The sequence below is a fragment of the Dermacentor andersoni genome, chromosome 3, assembly GCF_023375885.2.
Source record: "Dermacentor andersoni chromosome 3, qqDerAnde1_hic_scaffold, whole genome shotgun sequence".
Taxonomy (NCBI): Eukaryota; Metazoa; Arthropoda; class Arachnida; order Ixodida; family Ixodidae; genus Dermacentor; species Dermacentor andersoni.
In genome coordinates, this window is record NC_092816.1 from 9,914,071 (window position 1) to 9,939,237 (window position 25,167).

General features: G+C 48.8%; 1 protein-coding gene across 1 annotated transcript in view; it reads right to left on the minus strand.

Annotated features, from left to right (window-relative positions):
* The window catches only part of trol (terribly reduced optic lobes), a 591,503-nt gene that overhangs the window by 374,236 nt on the left and 192,100 nt on the right, over positions 1-25,167 (minus strand). Inside the window, exon 2 of the mRNA XM_055065643.2 lies at positions 2,364-2,805. Coding sequence (XP_054921618.1) covers positions 2,364-2,805 — 442 coding nt within the window. The remainder of the gene's footprint in view (positions 1-2,363; positions 2,806-25,167) is intronic.

Consider the following 25,167-nt stretch of genomic DNA (forward strand, 5'->3'; position numbering starts at 1 on the left):
CCGACCACATCCGATTCGCCACCCATCGTAACCTCAGTGACGCGAACATTAACCACCTCACCCACATCTTCAATGATTGCTGGCGCAAGGGCATGCTTCCCGAAGCATGGCGACACGCCGACATCACACTGATCCCCAAACCGGGCAAGCCTGTTAAGGTTGAAAACTTACGACCCATCTCCCTAACATCCTGCATTGGTAAGCTCATGGAGCATGTAGTCTTGCGGCGTCTGCAGCCCTTCCTCGAAGAAAAAATCATTCTTTTCTAACTCTCAATTCGGATATCGGGCTCATCTGTCTGCCAAAGACGTGCTTTTACAATTGCGGGAGGAGGTCAAAGGACCTCCGTCGTCCGCCCAAACGAGAGCACTCCTCGCCTTAGACCTAAAAGGGGCATTCGATAATGTTGAACATGACCTCATCCTTCGCAATGTTGCACATTCACACTGTGGAATTCGTATGTACAACTATATCCGCGCATTTCTTCGAGATCGCACAGCCACCGTAGGAATGGGACCGCATCGATCCGGTACGATTCGCCTTGTAGGACGTGAGACACCCCAGGGCTCAGTTCTTTCCCCTACTCTATTCAATGTCGTGCTCGCAGGGCTCCCCCGGCTACTCGACCAGATCCCTGATGTCGCCCACGCTATTTATGCGGACGACACTACTATCTGGTCGACACGGGGTTCCGACGGAGCCATCCAGGACCGACTGCAGCAAGCAGTCGATACAGTTTCCGAGTACGCGAGAAAATGCGGCTTAAGATGTGCTCCGGAAAAGTCGGAGCTCATAATCATTCGCCCCCGGAGCCGTTCCTCTACTCCCCCTATCACTGCACGTGGATGGCACACCGATACCACAGGTTAATCGTGCTCGTATCCTCGGCCTACACGTCCAAGTGGATGGCAGGTCAAAATACACTGTTTCCCTTCTATCCAGACAGATTGACCCAATTCTGGCCATGATCCGGAGGGTCTCCAACAGGTGCTCGGGCCTTCGAGAAGAGGACCTGCTGCGCTTGGTGGAGGCATGCGTGATCAGCCGCCTTACATACCATCTCCCATTTCAGCGGGTGACACAAGCGCAACAACTTCGCATAGACGCAATGATTCGCAAAGCGACGAAGCTGGCCCATGGCCTCCCGAATTATACTTGCACACGCCGTCTCCTTAACTTAGGGACACCTAACACACTAGGCGAGCTGCTAGAGGCACATTGGGTCAGCCATCGCCAGCGCCTCCTACTCGCTTCCACTGGCCGCCATCTTCTCACACGGCTAGGATACTCTGTCCCACGCCTTGAGTCTGAAACCCGTCCAACGATCTTGTCAGCAATACGCCAAGCACTAAGTATTCATCCATTGCCACGTAATATGCACCCCGAGCATGACAAAGGGCGGCGCAAAGCCCGTGTACGATACATTGGCCGCATGCTTGCGAACATCCCGGAAACATACTTTATACACGGACACATCACGCACTCAAGAGGGCTATACCTCGGTAGTTTTGGATGGCACCGAATCCCTGAGACTGCTGCAATGTGCGGAACAAATGCTGCTTACGGAGAAATTCTCGGTGTTGCTTTTGCAATTCGATACGCCATCCGTGTTCCTGAGGAAGTGTATATATTGACGGACTCGCAACAGGCATACCGGGCGTTCCTATACATGGCATCCCGAGAGCGGCGCACCAAATTCTCAAACAGATCCCGCAAAATACACCAACCACACTTCCCCGCATCCACTTACTCTGGACCCCTGGTCATACCTCGCTGCCGGGTAACGAACGCGCACATGCGGTTGCCCGAGAAATTTCCCTCCGGGAGACTCGGCGTGGTGAGGCGACTAGATCAGAGTAGGGGGATCCTTTGCTCCGTTACAAAGACATACTCCGTCATTATACACGCATTCGTCGCACCCACGCCGCACCACCGCCGTCCTTCTCGCGGGAGGAAGCATTGGCATTACGCCAGTTACAAACCGCAACTTTTCCAAATCTTGTCTCTCAAATTCTACCCACACTGTTATGCAGATCGTTGCCCTCGCTGTGGCAGCTCGCCCACAATCTTCCACGTCACGATTGAGTGCACTGCAAACCTCTTTCCTCCCTTGCCAACTCTCCTTTACCCCCTACGCAACAAAGAGCTGTGGGACAATGCCCTCCGCGACGGACCTCCCGAGGTCCTCCGAGCTGTGACACAACGGGCTCGAAACATCGCCGGAATCATCTTAGGGACCCTAGACTGAGGGTTCCTCCCACACTGCTCTCGTCATTCAAATATTACTAATGAAGATGTTTTACTCTCTCTCGCTGTCCCTGGTCTGGTGTGCGCCACTTGGAAAATGAAACCAGTATACTCACGTGGTTGCTCATCGTGCGTCGTCTTGGTGGGCCTGCCGGAGCCGTCGGGAACGTGCGGGCTGCCGATGATCTTGCTGTCGACATCGAACGACGGGTATCCGGCGCCGCTGTGTGCAGTCGACGAAACGTCTTCAACATCTTCGTCGTCCTCGACGCCGTCACCCGAGGCCTCAAAACCATCATCGTCCGAGTTTCGAGAGTAGCGCCGCGTCGTGTACTGAGCCGGCGAGGACTGCGTTGAGGTCACTTCCGGCGCCTCGGTGGGAGGCACGGTGCTCGCATCCTCGTCCCTGCCTCCGAAGAACCACGCCCTGCGCACTCGCCGCAGAATGGAACTCGCGAAGCCCGACAGGCCGGAGTCCTGCACCGCGGAGCGCCGCCGCGATGTGGCGGCCGCCTCGCTCCCCTCACCCGCATCGTCAAAGGTGATGTCGTGGTCCACCTGCAAGCACCGTTCAAGCATTCAGTTGCGCACATTCTGGGGGTTTCAGGTGCCAGAACGGCGATCTGATCACGAGACACGTCGCAGTTAGTGGGAGACTCCGGACAAGTACAGCAGCATTTTTTTTTCTTGCACTGCATCCCCGTCGAAGTGCGACCGTCGCAGCCGCTATCGAACCCGGATCGGCGCTATCACGGCGGATGGATTCAGTTGCATGCAGTGCCAGCAGTGAGACAAATGACACGATTGCGGCCATCCTGGCCTGCTGGTATGAACTGCTGGCAGTAAATTAGGTTAAAATCGCTGCTGCGACTACAAGTGAACTATTCAGTTTTTATTGCACTCCGAAATGGCGCAGCAAATATAGGAAGCAGAAAAAGTATATAAAGCGTCGTCCTGCACCTTAAAGCCCACATGTATAAAATGGGAAGAAAGGGGGTTAACCGAGGGGCCCGATTTTCATTAATCATAGGAAACCTACGAACATTAGCAACAAGGACAACATAGGGAAAATTACTTGTACTTAACGAATTAAAGAAATTATAAATTAATGGAAATGAAAGTGAATGAATAAACAACTTGCCGCAGGTGGGGCATGATCCCACGTCTTCGCATTCCGCGTGCGATGCTCTTACCCTTCATTTATAGTTTGTTCGATTCATTTAGTAAGTACAAGTAATTTCTCCTATGTTGTCCTTGGTGTCAATGTTTGTTGGCTTCTTATGACATGTACAAAATGTCACACACGCAATATACACTTCACACGAAACGAACAGGAGCAGCGGGGAAATTGTTCCGTAAGTGTATAGCTATCTGTCAAAAAGGAAATATTCGTACAGGCTTATGGGCAGAAAAAAAAAGCGATGAAATGAAAGTACACACACCAGCCTGAAAGCGTTGCTATTGTACATGTATAGTTGGGAAACCGAAGCCTCAGAATCGCGCCCGCATGCGAGCTCTCGATGGGAGAAACGGAGCTCTGCAGCCGCTTCCCTGCTCCGAGGATTACATGCGGGGACACATCCCTGCGGTGGCCGACGCTCGTGGGAATAGAACTGTTAGTGCTTTAGACAATCAGGGACTGTGGGGGCGAATGACAGACAGCCAACGTTTTTCCGACCCCCGGCATCTTACAGCGGCACTGAATTGACATTGCACTCAACGGACATCGTGGCATCATAGACGACATAGTTGATGCTCGCGATTAAATTTTTTTTGCAGCAAACGCATTCGTATCTTTATAAAAGGAAAATGTGACATCCACCCTGACGTAGCTGAGTGCTGCAAAGGAAACCCATACAGATTCCTCGAAAGAAAAGCCTCGCAGTTGAAGATAAATTCGTCCTGGTCCTGGGAAACCGGGATCACGGCCTTTCCGGGGCAGCCGCTCTACCATCTGAGCTAACCAGGCGGCTAGCAGATGGCAGGGCGAAGTCAAATTTACAAATAACGTAGCACTTAGCTACGTTTGGGTGGATGTCTCATTTCCCCTTTATTATTTACTTCTCACCGCCTTGCGGGTTTCCGCAGAAATACTACGTGAAACTATCTTTATACGTCGCGTTCATTCACAGCCATATCACCTACAGTGTTGCTTCCTGGGGTAAAACACAAATGTCACCTCTCGTCCTTTCAACACGCACAGAACCAGTCTATTCAACACAGGCACATAATTCTGGGCGCCCTATATTATGCAGAAAGTAATGCGTACAGGTCACAAATACCAGACGCCAACGCAATAATGCTTCCACGTATCTCGATAGGCTAACAAATCTGAACTTCATTCAAGAATATACGGAGTATAACAAGTACGATTATAATGATCAACGAAAAGATACATTTGGTACATATTTGCCGTTGCGTCAGAGCTAACTGTAGTGCAGTGATAAAGATTGCAAGAAGCGTGCTTCCGGCTACTCCGATTCCCTTATGGGGAAAAAATAGGAATGCGCAGCGAACATTAAAAACTATGAAAAGGACACGCTAGCGCACACAGACACATACTTGTACGTACAGTCGCGGACAAAATATTACGGACCATGAAATCTAAGAAAAAGCTGAATATCTCCGCAACCTCACAATCTGGTATTTGCATTTTGGACCTCGACTAGAATATGCTAACAACGTTGTCGTGGGCAGTTTTACTGGTTACTGCTACAGGCTGCTCGGTAATCGAACGTTTTCGGAGATCCCGTGGTCCATTTTATTCTGTCCGCGAGTGTACATGCAAGACTAAACGTGCGCCACCACTAGAGTGTTTCGAGATTGGCAGCCGAACTAATTCGACCGATCATGCTGCAGTTTCGGAACTGTAGCCAGTCAGAGACTTACTTCGCGAGCACCCGTCACCGAAATCCGGTGGTCCACTGTTCACCGCAGCGATTAAAGAAGGTGTTCGGGGAGGCGATCAACCGAACGCCAAAGCTTTTAGGCGCTATTTTCCTAGCTGCATTTCTAATTGGATGCCAAGTCTTAGTACACATGCCTCGAGACTGAACAGTTACTTTCGCAATCGCGACATGTCTTAATGAATAAGCCCTATTTCATTGATTATTCGCTATCGTACAATTTTTTTGCTGCTATAAAGTAGGGCCATAAAATGAAATAATGGGGTTTTACGTGCCAAAACCACTTTCTGATTATGAGGACAGCCGTAGTGGGGGCTCCGGAAATTTGGACCACCTAGGGTTTTTTAACGTGCCCCGAACTCTAAAAGTATGGCCATGAAAATTGCTTATAATCGTAATCTTAATATTTCAGGACCCAAACGTCTTATAACGCAGCGACGCTTGTAACGTGAAAATTTTTAATGCGTAAGCATATTCTTTGGCGAGTACCCCAGAAACATCTGTCAGGCGAAAAATGTAATGCAATGTATCTGCACAAAAATGCGTAATTTGCTACGACATTTAATCGTCATAAGTGCAAACGTAGATGACCGGTAGCTTTATAAGGGATAAGGAATAATTGGAAAAAAAAATGATCACAGAGTACACGTATGATCAGATTTATGCCCACCCATAGAGTTGTATAGGGCTCTATCGAAAATGTATGGGGAAGCCTATAGCAGGGGTGGGCCGACTTGCTATTTGGGGGTACGCTTACGCATTCTTAGGGCACTCCAGTGGAATTTCTGCACACTTTATTTTTTAACGTGTAGCATTATTTGGCGAGTACCCTAGCAATTTCGGTAGCAAAATCGTGTCTAACGCAAGGGTGACATGTTTCCCACAGGAACACATAGGGCTCCATAGAGAATACACGGAGCTGGGATGGGCTAACTTTAATCTGGGAGTGGGTCAACCTAAACTTGTGGGCGGGCCAACCTAATGTTGAATTCCAATGGCGGAGTCGGAGCAGCCGACGGACTCCGCGAGCGAGCACTCGACTCTGGCGTAGAGCAACGCTTGCAGATCCGCGAGTGGAACACAGCCTGCGCCGCCGGAGCAAGGCGGAAGCGGAACTTGTGTCGCCGAGTTACCCAGGATACCTTGCGTGTTGTCATTTCCTTCCGCTGTTTACTCCCAGCACTTCCGCACCGGTCACTTGTTTCTTCAGCTCCGTTCACCTGTATTTAAGAGTGCGGAATGTATCTCGTCAAGCGTGCAGCAGCCTTTGCTTCTTCGCGAGTCGTGACCGGTGGCGCCTCCCAGCAGACAAACGTGGTAAAGGAAATACGTCACGCAGAGTTCCGGTCCACTCCGCCACTGGAACAAACTTGCTCCGAAACGAGCAGAAAAGCTTGCTCCGGTTCGCCATTGGAATTCAACATAAGTTTGGGTGTGGGCTAAAAGGGAAAAGAAAAGCACTGAACATAGGGTAAGAACATAGGGCACTGAACATAGGGTAAGAAAAGTACGAGCTGAGCCAAAGAATGAATGCTACCCATTGGGAGACAAATCTAAATTCCTTTCCTTTTAGACTTTATTCATATATGAAACGCGTTAAGCAGATGCCTAACTGCAACGCAGCCGCGCGTATGTAGTAAGGCTTGTCGCAATATTCGGTGCGTGTTGAATATAGTTATCTCGAAACAAGCATTTCCATCTCTGCGGTTGCCATCCTCCCTGCTCCTGTTATAAATAAGATGCTTCGCCTCACGAACACTATGTGTGAGGTGAAGCACACACTCGAGAACTGCGCAATTCAGGCGATTTCTTCGGCTGTTTGTGAATGAATGAATGAATGTTTATTTTGACAGAAAAAAAATAGAGAATCTCTGTCAAAGAGGCTGACAAAAAGGTACGAATGCCTGACTAAGTGTCAGTCCCCTTCCCCGACCCGTTCCCAGTGCACAAAACACTCAAGCACACAGGGCAAGCATGGTACACAAAGTGGATAGACACACACACACAAAAATGAAAAGTACATGTAATACGTAACAGAAATACTGAATGCTATGTGTGTACAAAAGAATGAACAGTCATACCTGAAGCGACAGCAAATACATGTTCACTTTTGTTTTTGAAAGTGTTTAGGGACAGTGATTCATTTATTATAGTAAGCCAGGGTGATGCTTCAGAAAATCTGCAACTATGAATGCCTGCTTTTGCATGCCGTAATTGGTACGGATCTTGCCTTTGTTGTAAGTTTATTGCCTTGTGTTGTATTTATGTTCATTCGGGAGGTATGCTTTAAAAAAGGCTTTCATTGAGTCTTACCTCTTTAAATATTGCAATGGCTGTTTTTTTTTTGTTAAGGTTTTCTAATGTTAAAATACAATTCTTGAAAAGCGGAGTGGAGGGGCTTCTTTAGGGCGCATTGTGAATTACCCGAATTATGCGTTTCTGCAAGGTTAGTAAACTATGGATGTTGGTTTTCGTCGTGGTACGCCAGACAGATAATATTGGAGGCGCGAATGCACTAGGCTATAGTATAATTGTTTTTTTTAATCTAGAAGGTAATAGACGCTTTAATTTATTAATAACACCGATGGATCTTAAAATGCTGGTTTTAACGTTGCCGACATGACTGGACCAGTTTAAGTTTTCTTCAAACGTAACACCAAGGAACCTCTGGGACGGAGAACGTATAATGACTTCATCACGGAATTGTAATACTAAGCTATCATCAATACCCTTGTTACGAGGCCGAAAAATAATGTATTTTGTTTTTTTTAGTGTTTAATTCCAATTTATTTGCTCTAAGCCAGTCTGAAAGATTACCGAGCCAAATATTTGCTTCTTGCTGGAGAGTAAGCAAGTTTCCACCAGAAAAGAAGATATTAGTGCCATCAGCACACATGATTATGGCAGGTGTTAGAGGCACGTTTGTGATGTAATTAATGTATAATAAAAAAAAGAAGTGGCCCTAGGATGGACCCCTGCGGAACACCGTATTTGATTTCACCCATTGCTGATTTGGAATGACAAATGTATGTGTACTGTAGCCGGTTGGTTAAATAATTTTTAATTAGGTTAAGAGCAGTTCCCCTAATGCCGTACTCATTTAACTTTTGTAACAAGATATCATATTTAATGGAATCGAATGCCTTTTTTAAAGCCAAGAAATACTCCTATTGTGTACAGTTTGTCCTCAAAGTTACTTACTTTCTCTTTGATCTTGAGCAACGCCATTTCAGTACATTGGTGTTTTCGGAAACCGTATTGCTTTTTGCAATAATATTTTGAGTACAGAAATTTAAAATTCTTTCGTTAATGACCTGCTCTGCTATTTTGGAAAAGATTTGGAGAACTGAAATCGGTCTGTGGTTCACGTCATTCCTGTCTCCCCCTTTAAAAACTACCGATATCCATGGAATCTAATTCATCGGGGAATGCGCCAGTGCACAAAATTAAATTGCATATGTGTGACAATACAAATATGCAGCGCCGCAGCTTTTATTGGTTCTGCCTTTATGCCATCCACACCACATGCTGTGGAATTCTTTAACTTTAGAAATAAGCTACTTATTTCAGCCTCAACTGTTGGTGCAAGAAATAGCGATCTGCTCATACTACATGGAATATAAGACCTGTAATTTGGTCTATCAGCATCAAACGCATCAGACGCGCCACATTGTAAGAAATGCTGATTAATCTTATCAGCCAATGCAGTCCCTGTGAAAGATACGCCTTCATCCATAACTTCAAAAACAGGATTACGGTCACTGTTCGGAAGCAGATCATTTAATGTTTTCGTAACTTTTTTTGGATCATTAAGAATGAGTGAACTTATTCTCATAATACCTCTCCCTTGCCAGCTTTATATCACGGCCCAATTTATTCCTGACCTTTTTGTATTTCATTAAGTACTCTGGTTGCCTTGTCTTTATATAAGTAGCGAATAGTCTATCGCGTTCCTTTATGCGTTTTAGAAGCGCGGTGTCAACCCACGGTTTCCTGCATTTCTTGCTTCTTCTAGCTTCTCTTAGAGGGAAAGCTTTGTGATAAAGGTCTTTGATTATGCTCAGAAAGCGAGTGAATGCCTTGACAGGATCCGTCAATGCGTATATTTCGGACCATTCCGCTTTGCTGACTGACACTTCAAAATCAGCAATCGTGTTCCTGGTTATCAATCTGTACTGTGAGCGCGTGTCACTTTTGCGCTGTCGGCACACTTTCGTCTCACGTGTAAAAAGCAGGAAAATAGGCATGTGATCGCTTACATCAGAGATGAGGACACCTGAGACTAATCCAATTAATCGCGTTGTAAAACACAAGTCAAGTAGGCTTTCGGAATTGTTCGTCACCCTGGTTGGAACATTAATAACATTTTCGTAGCCAAACGAAAAGATCCAGAAACGCTTGTTTCGATCGGTCGATTGAAAGCAGGTTAATATTAACATCGCCCGTCACAACGAGGGGAGTGCCAAGCTGCGTACAGAAATCCAACGTACATTCAATGAAATCTAACAACATGGATACAACACCGGATGGAGGCCTGTAAATAACCACAATTATAGTATTCGCACACTCAATCATGAGGGATTCATAGCGCTCGTGCATTACAGAAAACTCAAAAATTAGATCAAAGCATAGATCGTGTTTTACATAAATAGCTACACCACCCCCTTTCTTATGTTTTCGGGACAGTGAAGAACATTTATAGCCTGAGAAGTGTACAGCATCGTACTTGTCGCAGAACCAAGTCTCAGAGAACGCTAAAATATCAAATTCTACTGTAATTCATGTAGAAGCATGCAGACAGATTCATGTTTGCTTGTTAAACTTTGTGCATTCAAATGAAACAAAGAAATCTGATTTCTATCACGCAACTCTCTGCTCTGTCTGAAGGAAAGCTTGTCGTGGTACTTGCTTTCCTGAGAAGAATTTGCCATCTTGAAGAACGGGCATACAAAACCATACTTCCTAATTATCTTATTCTGTCAAGGTCATCCATTGTGATAACCCTGATAACTCGATCACGAGGACCACGACGCACGAAGAATTTTCCATTACTGTGCCAGGTGAACTTGTACTCTTTTTCAGCCGCCCGCGCCTTCAAATGCCAGAAAAGCTTTTTGTTCTGTGCTGTGAGATTTTCATTCAGGTAAATTTTTGATTTTGATTTTCTCAGTTGCGTTTATTTTTTCCGAGCCAAGCATCTCTGGTCGCGCGAGAAGTGAAGCGAACCAGGATAGGTGGGACGTTTTCTGATTTTTCTCTACGAATTGTTTCATTTTCAACATCAGCTGAGTCAGCCCTGACTTTCAACGGAATGCGATGGACGGCTTCAATGTCCTGTTTCTAAAGTTGTGGAAGCTCGAGATCATCCGCTAAAGAGTTCAACTTTTCTAGCAAGTTTTCATCGACATGATGCGGCAGACCACGCACTTCCAAATTCAGGCGTCTGCCGTACTGATCGATGTCATTCAAGTATTTCCTAAGTTTGTCGATTTCTTGCTCTTTTACCTTGATCTCAAGTTTTTCCACACGCTTTCGAAGGCCTGCAATGTCTGCATTTTGCTGATTCATCGCAAGGATGACAGCATATTTTGTAGCCGTTTCCTGCATTGCCTGATCAACGCTTGTCACCGTTTCTTTTATTTCTTCCAGAGCGTCCAGGACGCGAACTCTGCGGGACTGGTCTTTGAAAGATAACCGGGTGCCATGACGCCTGCCGAGGGGGGGGGGGGGGGGCACTGAACCGATACATTTCCTCAGAGATGAATGCGTTTACAGAAGCACTTGACGACGCGGTTATACAGTTCAGAATAAAGCAGACACTTGCGTCTCTTAGAGTGCTTATTCATTGACATATACTGACAGGCGTTTCTCGATTGACAAATAATGTGGCTGCATACGTAAATAAATTTGCACCTGCTTTGTCGCGCGTAGCGTATGACTGCGACGCCGACTAAGTGCTCCACGAACTATATCCAAAATGGCGCGTTTCATTCAATCGGCGTGTAGCAAATATCACTCCAGTGCTTGGTACGCATGTAAATCGCATGTTAAAACATGGTCATATTACGTCACTGCAACGCAACTGCCATCGTGCAGTGGTTAAAACGGTCAGCTTTCTCTCAAGCGGTGTTCGCGATTTGGCCTTCAGGACAGGCAAGTGTGCGAATGCCGGTGAACGAGCAAAAACGCAAAGAATGATTTGCGAATATGGACGGTGGCTTAAAGCTGAAAAAGTTCAAACCGCTTTACTTGGCGGCATTTTGTGATGGCCGACGGTCACAAGATACCTGTATATAATTGTTATCAGCATTAAATGGATATACAACAAATTTAAATCAGCAAACCATTATAGACCAGTGCAATAACGCCAAAAGGCAGCAAACAGGCTGAAGAACGAGTGAACAAAAGCGATTTGTTTCATTTAGGCAAATGGCTGCCGCGTCGAAGGTCAGATGAACTACATAAATTTAAATTAAATTTTAGGGTACGCGTAACTCGAGACTATTCAAATACGGGGGGAGAGTATCACTTCTCGCAGGACCTCGGTGGCATGCGACGGTGGCACAGCGGGCAGCTGCTGCTTGCCGGCTCGGGCTGCACGCAAGTCCAACACAAACTCCACTAAGCTGGCGCCGTCGTCGACTGCTTGACATCGCTGAACTTAACCGTATGGGCAGTTGTGCAAATCTGAGGCGTGTAGAACGCTGCCTTCCACACAGGGGAGGTTGGAAAGCTCGAAATATATGAAACGAAAAGAGCCGTAATACGCGAGTTTCGCGCATCGGATTGCGCAAACGGCTGCTTGCAACATTAAAGCACTTTCTGTCATCGCATCGCGGGGTCGAAGGTGAGGTCTCGTACTACCGAGCGCTTGGCAGCCATCTATTACGGACGCATGGCGAAAGAAGGCCATCGGAAGAGCGCCGAGCTTCGATAGCATTCATTCATGAACGCTGATCTTTCGGAGCATTAAGGTCGTGGCAGCCCGCCATTTAAGTAAGAAAATAAAGCAGAATGGCACCACGATTTCGCGATAAATTAGGTTCGCGTCGTTGTGTGAGCGCCCGGCTTTTTTTGGTTGATCGAAGTCGAGTTCGGCGCTCGGTTGTTGACAAAAGGCTTTCAGCCGCGCTCGAAGATCGCTCGCTCCCGTTTTGGACAAGACAGCTTTCAAGGCTAATCGTGCGTGCCGCGATGCAGTCACGCTACACGGCGAAAGCGCTGCGCGAGGCGGCGAGCGGGGGCTTGCGTGGACCACGTTTGCCGAGGTTGACGCACGAGTTCAAAAGAGTGGCCGTGTTTGATCATTTCGAAGGTTTAGCCGGGACACGAGAAAAGCCTCATTGCGCACACGTTGTGCCACCGACTGCAGCTTGGTGCGGCAATCTAGAATCTACAAGAGTTATCGCTTGTGAGCGAAGGGTTCAATGCTCGAAACAATTCGCAATTCAACACCCCTAGCGGGAAACTACCTACCCAAAAAACCCAAAGTGCAGTGATTAACTAACGCAAGTTATGGGCAAATTCAGCGTTACATGTTCGTTTAATAAACTAATATGCATTTGAAATGCTCCAGGTAGCTTGGAAGGGCTTTTGGCGTTGATTGGTAAGCATGGCAACAGAAATTACGAATTGGAAACTCATTCTATTCATGCCTCAGAATACTGCTGCACGGGAGGCGCCTGGATATCATTGCCTGGTATACTCGTAGTTGCTGGCCTAGAGCGGTGATCATTGTTGCCGTCAGCTGAAGACCACGACCCGTGTGTTGCTGATCAGTCTCAGCAATGTTCCGGCCGCAAAATGTGCGCGCGTAGTGAGTGCACCCAAGCCAGCGTCGCGTAGATGCGTCTGCTAAGGTTGCATAATGAGCCATTATTGATGCGGAAACGTCGAATGGTTCATTGAGCAGCGAGAAAACCGGCGCCCGTCCTCTGTAGCAGGGAAACGGCACGTGACCTCGCACTGCCATCAACTGCGACGCCACGTCACGACCGCGCCTCGACGGAGTTCCCATTCGCTGCGAGCGCGCCTCCACAGAGCACCTGCTGCCGTGGCGCCAGGTGTCTCGTCGCGCAGGTGGCACGCGGCGGTGTGAGCGCAGGCTGCTGCTCGGGGAGCACGTACCGCTATGGCACATTATTCGCAGCGCAAAACTCTAAGGGCCACGTTCAATTGGACAGTTCTCGCGTTTAAGTGCTTAGGTGTTCTCGTAGTTTATGTACGTGGCTAATGTCTCTGGAAACGTCGGTCCCTGGGTTCGGTCGTGACCCGCAAGAAGGGCACCGAGAGCAACAAAGGGTCGAGGTTGATCTTCCTTCAGTGAAGCCAGGCCAGCTGTGACGGCTACACGTTCCGAGCACCAGCGCTCGGACGGACAGTAGCTCGTACGCCAGCTGACGACAGGCGCTCTGAAAGTTTAATCACACCGACAAATGAGCGATAAACTTGACTAATGCCGTCGCTGCTTCTTTGACTTGCGGCCAACTAAAGAACAGAATTACATAATCCTCCCGACGGCAGCTACAAAAATGGCTAACCAGAACGGAATTGTTGCCTTTCAGAACCGAGCGTAACGAAGATCGAGCCGCTCTCTGCCGCTTGCAGGAGCGCAGCGTTCCTCCTTTCGCGAGCTCCTGGAGCGTTTCCAGGCCGCCCGTGCTGGCTACAGACGAAGCGAGGGCGAGAAACGCGCTCGAGCACAACACGGGAAAGTGGGGACGCGGAAAACGATCGGAGCCACGAAGGGAGGCGCCCGGCATCGCGGCGGAGGCTCGTCGCGACGGAGCGAGCAGGCTGCAAAGAACAGAGAGGCCACGGTGTGCCGGGCCCAGCGGCTGCAGGCGCGGAACCCATTTCGGCAGCGGGAGTCTCGTCTCGTCGGCGGCACCTTCCGCTCGAAAGAGCGGAGCCAAACCGAGGGGAAACATGCAGACCGCCCGCTACACAGCGCCGTGCGCGTTTCGCACACACTCCCGCGAGCTGGTGTGCGGAGAGACTTGTTGTCGTCGAGCAGGGCTCCACAGTCGTGGCGCTTGTAAAGCTGCGCACGAACCCACGCGAAGCGATGGCACAGCTTCGAATGCGTACGCGACGAACCTTCGCGCCACCTGTGGCTATGCACGGGCGCCTGCAATGCGGCTGTTCTCCATGGGTCTTCCCTAGGTTTATGGCCGGCAGCAGGACAGACACACACACACACACACATATACATATGTATATGTATATACATACGTGTATACATACACGTATACAGATACACATCCTACTGCCGGCTTTTCATCACACGAAATCCCGATCTCTAGTTGCACCGATATGGGGCAATCAGAGGTGCAGATTCACGAAATATCAAATTATGGCGCCTATAGCATTCCGAAGTGGCACATGGCCTATCAGACACCGCAGTGGATTAAAATCAGTTTTGGCCACCCGGGACGTTTAATATTTTGTTGTAGCGCAAGCTGAACAAGAACAACAGAAAGGCACATCTGACACACGCAGGGCTTTTCAATGTGCACCTATATTCCGCCCCCATCTGAACGCGGTCGCCGCGCCAATGAATCGCGCCCGTCGTCTCGTGCTCAGCACCGCGTTCCCCAAACTGCGCCTTGCGTGATATGCGACGACGAACGTTTACGAGTGCTGCCGTCCATAGGGAGGGGGGTCGCTACAAGAGTTGCGCTACCGTAAAAGGATTTAGCGACTTCTTTCACGTCCTGACGTACGTTTTATCACCCTCCTCCATTTACCATCCAGCCACGTAGTGATGGGGAAGAACGAAACACTGCCAAAACTGAGCGACGAATATAGCGTTTTATTGAGCGAAGTTGTGCCCCGAACAAGTAACACGCAATCCCGAAGACAGCGGCGAGAAAGTGGAAGTTAACACTCACGGACCGAGTACGTCGGTATTAATACCTGCCTCACCGTACCCACACGCACATACCATAACCCCCCCCCCCCCCCCCATATATATATATATATTATATATATTGATGTTTCAGTAACTTTGGAGCTTGAATGCATAAAAAGGCAAGAGGAATAGTGCATTTTACGTAACTTTGCTTCAAAACCGGGACTAGTTTCAAAATTCCTTCCAAGTGGATATGTTTGTGAAGTCACTCGCTTCAGTTCGTGTATTGCAGTATATATATATACATATATATATATTGAAGAAAGTTATGACAACTTTAGTGGCACACCTTTTCTCTTTCTCGCTTTCTTTAGCTTCACTAACATTTCGCGTTCATGGCCTTTTCTATAATTTTAGAGGAAAAAGCTACGTTCGCCACGTTTCTTGAATCTATGTACTTATGGCCTAATTTAAGTGCAATTTAAAATGTTCCGTTATGTCCCCTATACCGTCATACCGCAGAGAAGTCATTGACAGTTTTTTCCCCAGTAGCATACAATCTAGAACGCCTATGTATGGCTACGGTATCTATATTAGAAAAATGAACTCACGGGAACAGATAGGTTGCGCGACTCTCGTTCCCAGAGAGTCGGAACAGAGAAAGTGGCTGAAGACGCCAGCATAAAAGTTTCCAGAGATAAATTGGGCGAGGTTGTAATGTTTTGACAATGAAAGAACAAACACGGACCAAAAGAAAAAACACGGGACTCGAACGCCCACCGAAAAGTCGGCGTTTGCTAGGGAGCGCAGGAAGCTGACTGAATATGCAAAAGCGCACATATTCCAACCGGGTGTCAGCAGTACTATAATAAGTACTGTAATGTATTGGTCGGCTGAGCGGGAGAATACAGTGAATAAGTTCAACTTGAAAGGCAAGGCACTTTGCCACATATGACCTGTACGTGATTTTCGAAACGAAGTGCGAATACTTTCTTTGATAAGATGGGAGTGCTTTGCGAATTCGGTTGCTTCCGTTTTCCTATTACAACATGGAAACTCAACGCAAGTTAAAACGTCAATTTCAGTTACAACACCCTTTGTTCTTTCACAAATACTGACGTCCTCCATTAACACGGACAGTGATGCATAGATTTCATATTTTTTTTTTTTATTGCGGAGGAAGACATGCAAATTTCATTGATTTCGTAAAAACATTGTTTCATCAGTCCGCGCGTGTGTGTGCGTGTAATGTACATATATTATGCAAGTCTCATTCGGACAGGTTTAGCGTTATTTGATTAGGAATGCTCAGAGGCAAAGCTACCTCATGCTATCACGACACCGTAGTCAAACCTCGGTACAATTGACTAGCAGCGCTGGGCAAGGTGCTTTATTAGAGATAGGAAAGGCAGGAAGCGCTTTATTAGGGATTTTAGCTTTTGCATCAGTCTGTGCAAAACTAAATATTACGCCATCATTTGGCGGCTAGCGTTCTTTAATCAGTGGTGGTCATTCAACATTGTGATGTGTGGACAGGGCGCCAAGGAGAATGTGGAAAATTCAGATGATCGACGAGGGACACTATTCAAGACCAGCTGAATGACAACGATGCCGTCTGCCACCCTTCTCCCGCCTTTGTGCGCATCGCAAACTGGTGTATAGATCCTACAGAGGCCATGATTCGCTATACTTTGGAAAAGTGAACTGCTGGGCTAGCTTATCCGACACAGTAAACGACTTTTGCGCCAAAACCCCGCACACAAAAAATTAGACAACACAAGCGTTCGTGTTGTCTCCTTTGTGTTCGTGCGTAGTTTTGGAGAAAACCTCTTATGTTTTTCTTGCGATTCGCACTCGCGTGCACAGTTAAAGTGGATTGAAAAGTTGGCAAGGTCGCCAGTTCGCAAAAGGCTAACATTGTTCGTGCTGTTCTGTAAGCATAACTGTACAAGCAAGTGAATTCTTGCATTGGCTGTCGACTCATCGACCTTTGAGAAAAGAATGTGTGGCATTCACTTATCTTGACGGCTACGAAGGCCAGCTCGGCTTTGTTCTAGCGATATTCGTTCTTTTATCTGCGTGTAACGGGAGTTACACGAACGGAAAATGACGTAACAAAGAATAGGAAAAACGATGTCTAACCGGCGCGTATTTGCTTTGTGCGCCTTGTTCCTTCCACGCCAAGAATTATTCAGACAGCCAAGGAAAGGGAGGGGTGCACAGTCGAGGACTACACAGAAATTAGGAGGTGATTAGCTTAGAAAATTTCCAAGCACAGATTACAATGAGCTAACACACGACAGATAATTGGAGATCGCTGGGAGCGGTCTTCGTCCTGCAGAGGACATGATTATGAGCACAGCGCAGACGACGGGACACGAGATACAAACAAGACGTGTGCACAGCGTCCCCTTGTTTATAAATGATTACTATTCGAAGAAGAGACTGAAGGCTTTGGGTGGTGGCAGCTGCTCATTGTTGCAGGGCCAACGAAAAATTGATGCGCAAGTTTAAAAGCACTGAAAATTGACTCGCTATTCGGGTCCTGCGGAAGTGGATGTCCAGAGAATCTGCTGAAGACTAACACTACGGTTGCTGTGGCGGGTGTGCAATGCTTTGTTGCTTTAGAGTAATGGTACCAATGGCAGTAATCGTAATCTTCACAGGACGCCGCGGCTAGTCGCTGTTAGGATCGGCCGGCAGCTATTTCAGCCCGCTGCACGTGTTCCGATCCAACCGAGACGGTGGCGCACTTCAGAGAACTGCGGATAACCGGCAGCCACGTGGCGAGGGGTCAGCTCAGGGGAGTTCTCGAGGGGAGGTAATTGGCGGAACCTCCCCATGCGCTTTTCGAGACACCAGACAATGTGCTACCCGGGACGCCACCCGGGTCGGCTCCGAATTCGACGAAGCAGGCTTTGTGCGCAACACGACAACGCCGCCCTGTTCTGCTATGAGTGGGGTAGTTGCCGCGGGAACACCGACAAAGGCTCCTTCCTACGCGCCGACCAAGACGCAAGACAATGTGCTACCCAGGCGCACTACCCGGACGGCTCAGAGTTCTATGAAGCCCCTCTGACGTCGGCTCCGGACCATAGCAACTGTGTGTGTGTGTGTACATGTATGTGAGCCCTCCTCCTCCAAAAGGGCGGGTCATCTTCAATGGCGTCGAACTATGACGTCGAGCGGAGTGCTTATAAGCAGCGATTGTCGGCTGCTAGAGTCTGCTCGTTGTCGTGCTCGAAATGTACTCGTGAGCTGTGTGCTCGTTTGCCGTATGCTTTGTCTTGCGGGCTCCATTTGGGAGTCACGCTAGACTGTCGATGTATCTCATGTTCAACTGTAAATAACATGTAAATAAATCCTGCTCTCCGAAGTCCCGACGAAGAGTCGAGCTCCTTCCTACAGCTACGACTGCCAAATCTTACATCTGAATGGCAGCGGTGAGATCGGCCTACAGCTCGTAGATCGTCCGACAACTAACAAATGGTGGCAGCGGCGAGATCGTCCGACGAATCTTACATCGCATTGCCGTTTCTTTTTTTGTTTGCCACTCCTCGTATTCACGCTGCTCCTCGGGAGCCCTAAGTATGCGTTAACTACCCATAGCGGTGCTGCAACAACAATGAAATCAATTGCTAGGCTGGTTTTTTCATATACGAAAGGCTAGTGACGTCACTCCCCACGTCGCAAGCTGCCGTCGCCGCGGTAGCTGGCGCAACAGTTATTTGCTGGAAAACGTATGCAGGGAGCGCTACGTGTTTCGCATTGTTATCAGGAGTACCGTATGATTGATCATGTGGTTCGGATGCTTGTTTTGACCGCGTTCTTTATTGAAACGCTGTTCTGTATGTTGTACGCGCGATACCAAAGTTTGTATGCACTTCTCACTTCTCTTTGCCGAGTGCTTGAAGCCTGCTTCATCTCCGTCACGGGTAGGCTCGGTATTCCACAACCTCTGGGAGGCCCACATTTTTGCCCACGGACGACGCCGCGATAAATGCCGGCCAACGAGCGGCTAACAGCTTCGCTGTCAAATGTTTGAAGACAACAAGTATTGCTTGGCACGTTGCTCACAGTGTTTGCCATGTCGAGCGAAAATCAACAAAGCCAGCTTCTAATTCTCACGGCAAATGGTAAGGAACGTTAGAGGCAGGTTACCGCAAGTAGAGCCACCTGACTGCACAGTAAATCGCATCATTACTATTACCGTACTGAACGGATGCATGACAGTCAACGCCGAGAATCCCGGTACTGTTTGTTTCAGTGAACACGAAGAACACAAGTCGGCCTGCCCGAAACGAGCCGGTTAAATTAACAAAGCTGCAGAATCCAGGCGGTGCGCGCAAGAGCGGAAGGGAGAACACGCCCTGCGTGCCGAAAACGGCGCCAGAGGAGGGCGACCAGTGACGCGCGCATCGCTGTCGATCGGTTGCCATGGGCGCGTGAATTATTCAGAGGCGGCCGCCGACGCACACCCGAAAGAGCGATCGGCAAAGAAACGACGCACGTCGAGTTGAGCGCGCGCACGTGGCGGACACAACAGAGAAGCGGGCCTGCCCACGAACATGATTAGCTCAACATGGCTACGCGTCCAAGTAAACGCGCTTCGGTGTGAAGAGAGGCAGCAGCTGACTTGCTGCGACGGCGTCTCAGATCCTTCGCCATCACGGGCCGCCCGAGACGTCTGTGCAGGGCTCGTTCCCTTGGCACCAACAACGAGCGGCGCTCAAGCTGAAAGCTACGTATCGCTCGCGCTGGTTTCTATAAGCTGCATTGTTGCTTAATGCGGTGAAGAGCAAAATGCAAAGGGGGAAATTAAACGCTCTAATTTATCCTCGGGTAAATTTGTGCAAATTTATACACCCGACAGTGAGGTAAAAAAAAATGCCAATGACCGCATAGTGACACTAGCGCCTTCATAGTCAGTTGGGGGTAGGGCACGTGGTTCCACGCGTGGTGCATTTGTGTGAATCCGAAGATACAACCTTTGAATGACAGATTGTCCCTCCATCCTGATAACAGCCAAATGTATTGTTTGGAACAAGTCCGAAACCACAGAACATGTTTTCATCGATTGTTGGGACATGACGTTGCGTAAGAGAATGCAAACCCAGAAATAATTTGCCACCCGACAACGGCACATTAAATTCGGCGTCGCATATATATCAACAGGTGTGCGCATCCACATCTACCCTTGGTTCTCGACCTTCGCTGTAGTTGGAGCAGAATGCAAATACGGCACGCCAATATTAATGCAAGTTGAGCGCGAAAATATTGCGAGGATGGCCTACCCTCCGTGATGTCCACATAGCCAAGACTGTACGCTCAGAACGGGTGCTATTGATAGCGTGCACGCATACAGAAATGCTAACTTGATCTCATTGGCAATATACGGACAACGCAGTTTTGAACAATTCCACTTCTAACGGAGGTCTGTCGATGGAGCTTCCCACAGCATCACAAGGGGACATTAGAGGCGCTGTAGCGAAATTGGAAACGAAGGGGGAAAAATGAGCCATTCTACTCTGAAGGTGGATGACCAGCAAATCTGTTTAGCACACGACACACACGTGACACAGAACATTGTACAAAGGTATACGAATACATTGTCTTGATCGGTGGTCATCGTGGCGAAAGGTACGGACGCATAAATATACATTGGACACACACACACACACACACTACATTACGAGAGGAATGAGCCATTGCATATTTGCTTGCTTAGGGTGCGCGTGAGCCATTGCTGATGCTGATAGCTTTTGTTGACGCTGAACAACAATACACGGAAACCTAGCCAAAAACAGCTCCGCTGTGAAAAATACCGTCGGTCCACAGGCAGCACGTTGGGTGTTGTCCCGACAAAGGTTTAACGGACTAACTACCTTATTCGTACAGCTTGTAGGTATATATCCGCGTACTTCACAGAGCAGATTTGCTAAGTTGGTCAACGAATGACAGGCGTTATGACTAGGATTATGGCGTCGCTCCTTGGCATTCGTGGCGCGGAGAAATTGCGATGGCAACTTCCAGGAGGGCCACGACACGGACAGAGGTGAAGACACATAGAAAACGACACGTTATGCTTGTCTGACAACTGGGATGCGACAGACATTTAAATACGCTAAAAGGCACGGTTAAAGAAACAAGAAGACCCGATAAAAAAGAAGGGGGGGGGGGGGGGGCAGGCCTTGGTCACACATACTATTCACATCGTGGACATAGGTGACATAGGTGCTTCATCCGTAGATAGTACTAAGCAATTAAGGCGGAATGCCACGTCTGAACGAAATTTTATTGCAAGTGATAGCTTTGCCGGAAAAGCCCGGCTCCCTGAGCGATGCAGCATGCGTTTGTACACTATGTCCACCGTTGATGGGATAAAAGACGCCGCATTTCTGCTTAAATTTTATGTTTCATAGTGGGCAGTGGACGTCAAATATTCGAGAATTATCCGGGTTTTCCAATGGCGACTATTCGGTTTGGTATTTGGAGAGGGAGAGAAAAAGAAAGACATGGGAGCTTAATGACACGCGCGTCCGGTTTGCTACCCTTCATTGAGGAAAGAGGGAAGAGTGTGCAAGTCACGTGCACACACGAAGCCCACCAATTCAACGAAGGGGCGCAGAGACCGCTGTCGTCTTCGTTGCTTTATGCGCCAGCGAGGAGCACGGCCACGGTCCAAGAATCTTGGCTTCTGAAAAGGGTCGCGATTCCGGCCGGTCTAATGATGTCCGGAGAGTGGGGCGCTGGACGTCATAACGAGAACAAAAGCACAGGACGTGTTCAGCGTCATCGATGCCACACGAGTCGTACGTAGACGAGCCAGAAATTCCAATGCGGAACGAGTACGCCTTCGTGAACGCATCCTCGATCCAGAGGTAGCACACAAGAACCTTGCATTGGAGCGGGAAATTCGTGACGCCAGTCGCAGTTTCACGAAGGATTAAGTTGATGTAGGCGACACTACGCGGACCTGGGAGACGACCGATAAGTATGCTGAATAATTCGTGTCAAGAAATAGTTTCCTTGCAGCCTCGGTTTTTGATCGGAATGTTATTCGAAAGTTTCGTATATTCGTACACCTCTAAGCGTACTCTAGACGACAAGCTTCGTTTACTTTCACGATAACCTTCAATGTTTTCTTCACAGTTTTGCTTCGTGGTATGCTAATGTCGAATGCTAATTTTTGATGCGGCAATAAACTGGGGAAGAACACGTGCACGCGCTTCATCCCACTTGGTCAAGAGGTCGTAGAAAGTGCGCGCGCATGCCTACCGAATTTCGACGCGCTTCGGGCTGGCCTAATTTAGTTGGTCAGGGCCAAATGAAAGAAAACATGGCTGAAGGCTTAGCTTGGTTAAGCCTGGAAGATTGCGAAAGCTATACCCTTGCCTGCGCCTTGGTTCGGCTGATGGTGTGGACATGGTTGCCCTTTGTTAAACTTATGGCTATACATCATCCGACATAGCGCAAGGCAGCGCGCCGACCACTGCGAGGAGCCGAGCTGTAGCCCCATTTATCCTCCTAGCGTGACGTCACACCAGCGAGCGCCCTCTCTCGGTAGCGCCGCAGAAGCGGTGCGCAAGGCTTCGCCTCCACCATCGATGCCGCGAGCTGGGGCCCCGTCTCAGTCTGGCGTGACGTCACACGGTCACGTGACGCGCAGCTGTGTAAGGAGGCGCTACGACCACCGATGGGCCGAAAGTGCGAGCAGTATTGCTTTCGCAATAAAAAGTTGCGTTTGACTTCGTGAACACGGGTTACGCGCAAGCGTACGGACGCGTGCACAGCGGGGCACCGCGGCGTCAAAGCACGAAGGGCGCGATTCTCTCCACCTCCAGCAGGCGCCTTCCTCCTCCGCCGGCACTCGCTGCTACCCTCAAGGCTTCGAACGATCTCGCCGACTTCGCATACGGGGCCATTTACGCTCACGAGTAAAAAAGAATCGGCCACTACTGTGACAAGTGGGGTCAGAAATTAAGCTAAAACTGAATATGACGAACAGCCGGGGCGCGTAAAGATGCGACATTGAGAAGACGCGCAGTACACTGCCGTCCTGTAGCAAACAGTTGCTTCCGCGTACTACAAGCAAACACTGCTTGCCCCCCCTTTTTTTTTATGGCCGACGGCTTAGAACGGTGATAGCAATGATCGTAGTTTTGATTGAATCATCGAGAGCGTTCGTGGGATGCGTTGTGCTTGCTTAGGGAGCGCATGCGCTAGACAAAGAAAATAAATCAGGCTATAATGGCAGATATGAGGGCAGTAAACACCGCCTGCGTCACTGACGTGGCAGTAGGTCGGTTGAAGGCCTTTTATGAACGATAAACCAATATGCACTATACGCCGCGACGACTATAAAGCAGTTAAAAATGAAAAACTTAAGGCTGCTTACGTGCGTGAATGCGAACGCATAATTCCATCGGTGAAAAGTTTCTTTCTGCGCGTTCCTGGTCCGCGCAAGCTCTCGCCTGCGCTTCTGTAAGGGCAAATCAAACACGTCAAGCGTCTCAAACCGTTTGCCTGCCTGCGAGGAGTTGATAATGCGAAGGGCAGCTCAGCGGCGGTCAAGTGCACATTAATGCTATTTCATGCCCCCGTTTTACACACATCACGTGGCGCTACCTCTTCCCCATTGGCTGCGCCATCACGTGCCCAATGAGGCACGCACTGGGCCACGGGTTTGATCAACCAGAATCGTGGAGGCGTCGAGGAAGCGTGCTCGTCTCGCGCCTCGGACGCCGGGGTTCCGTATCTGTGCACCCAGACCTAAATTCGCAAAATTTTCTTATCAAAGCCATTAACTTACTTTAGTTACAGGGACCTCCATGACAAATTTGTCGCCAACGAGAACATTTTTTGACGCGTTTTTACTCTTTGCGTCGTCGGTGACTTTTGGTACCACTCGTTGCGGACAACAACGCCGGCTTTTCTGCCTCATGGGACCTATAATGCTGTCGCATTAAGAACGAGCGCGATCACCCGGGACGCGATATGGCTAGCATGACCAGGTGAACGGGTAATGCGAGGATTAAATTCTAGGTGAATGCTGAACGAGATACTGCATGCACGGCAAAGCGTGAAGGCGAATATGCGTCACTGGGGCAACCGTTGTCACCCATGGGCACCGCATGGACGCGAGAGAGATTATAGCATCTGGAAAGCAAGCAGTGGTTTCCGGTGTTCGTGGCACCTTGATTCGTGTGAAGGATGCCATTGCCTGACCATCGTCACATTGCCGCCTTGTCGTGGCTGTACGTGGCCCGATTAATCGCCGTACTTGGCTTTGGTAGAGAAGAATGCGTTGCGCACGCTTTATGAAGAACAAATCGGGACCCTGCTAATGCCGACAGGTCAGCACAAACTGGTGGGCTGCCTATTTTAAAATGTAGGAAAATGGGAAGGTAGGCATCTATATTTGACATGCAAACGCAGGAGGGACCGAGGACGCGAGAATGTAAAATGACGCACTGATGGAAGGCATGTGCAGCCATGCCACGCGAATGCTGCTCCTTCACGCACCCGCACACATGAAGACGAGGCGCTCGGCCGTGGATCGATCAGACACCGATCGGGTGCGATTATCACGATCCCATTAACGGCTGCGGGCAGTGCTTCCTCAGGGAGATCGTTCACACTGCTCGATCCCGATAAGGAGTGAGTTGCCATGTGTTCACTGTAAGGCCCGTGTCTCGCGGGATTGCTACGTGGGAAGTGCGCAGAGCAGAGGCACTGCTTACATCCCCGACCGCATTTGGAGTATGGCATGCCTTCACCTAGGCTAAGCTCTCCAGTTCTTAAATTTTCGCTCACTGCGTAGTCGGAAGGGGCGTTTGCCACAAGGCAGCCCTCTTAAGACTGGTGCACGAGAGAGTATACGGCGACTTTGTGGGAAGTAGGCAGGGTTAGCCGAGGGACCAGGCGGAGAGATAGATAGAGAGAAAGGCAAAGGAAAGACAGGGAGGTTAACCAGAGATTATCTCCGGTTGGCTACCCTGTACTGGGGGAGGGGAAAGGGGACGCAATAGGTGAGAAAGAAAGAAGGATAAGAAAAAGGAAAAAAAAAAACTTAAGTGCACACGCACGTACACACGAACTATTTCTGTGGGCACTGTCACGCAACCCGCAAAGGCATTCCTAGTCTTACGCAGTGTCACC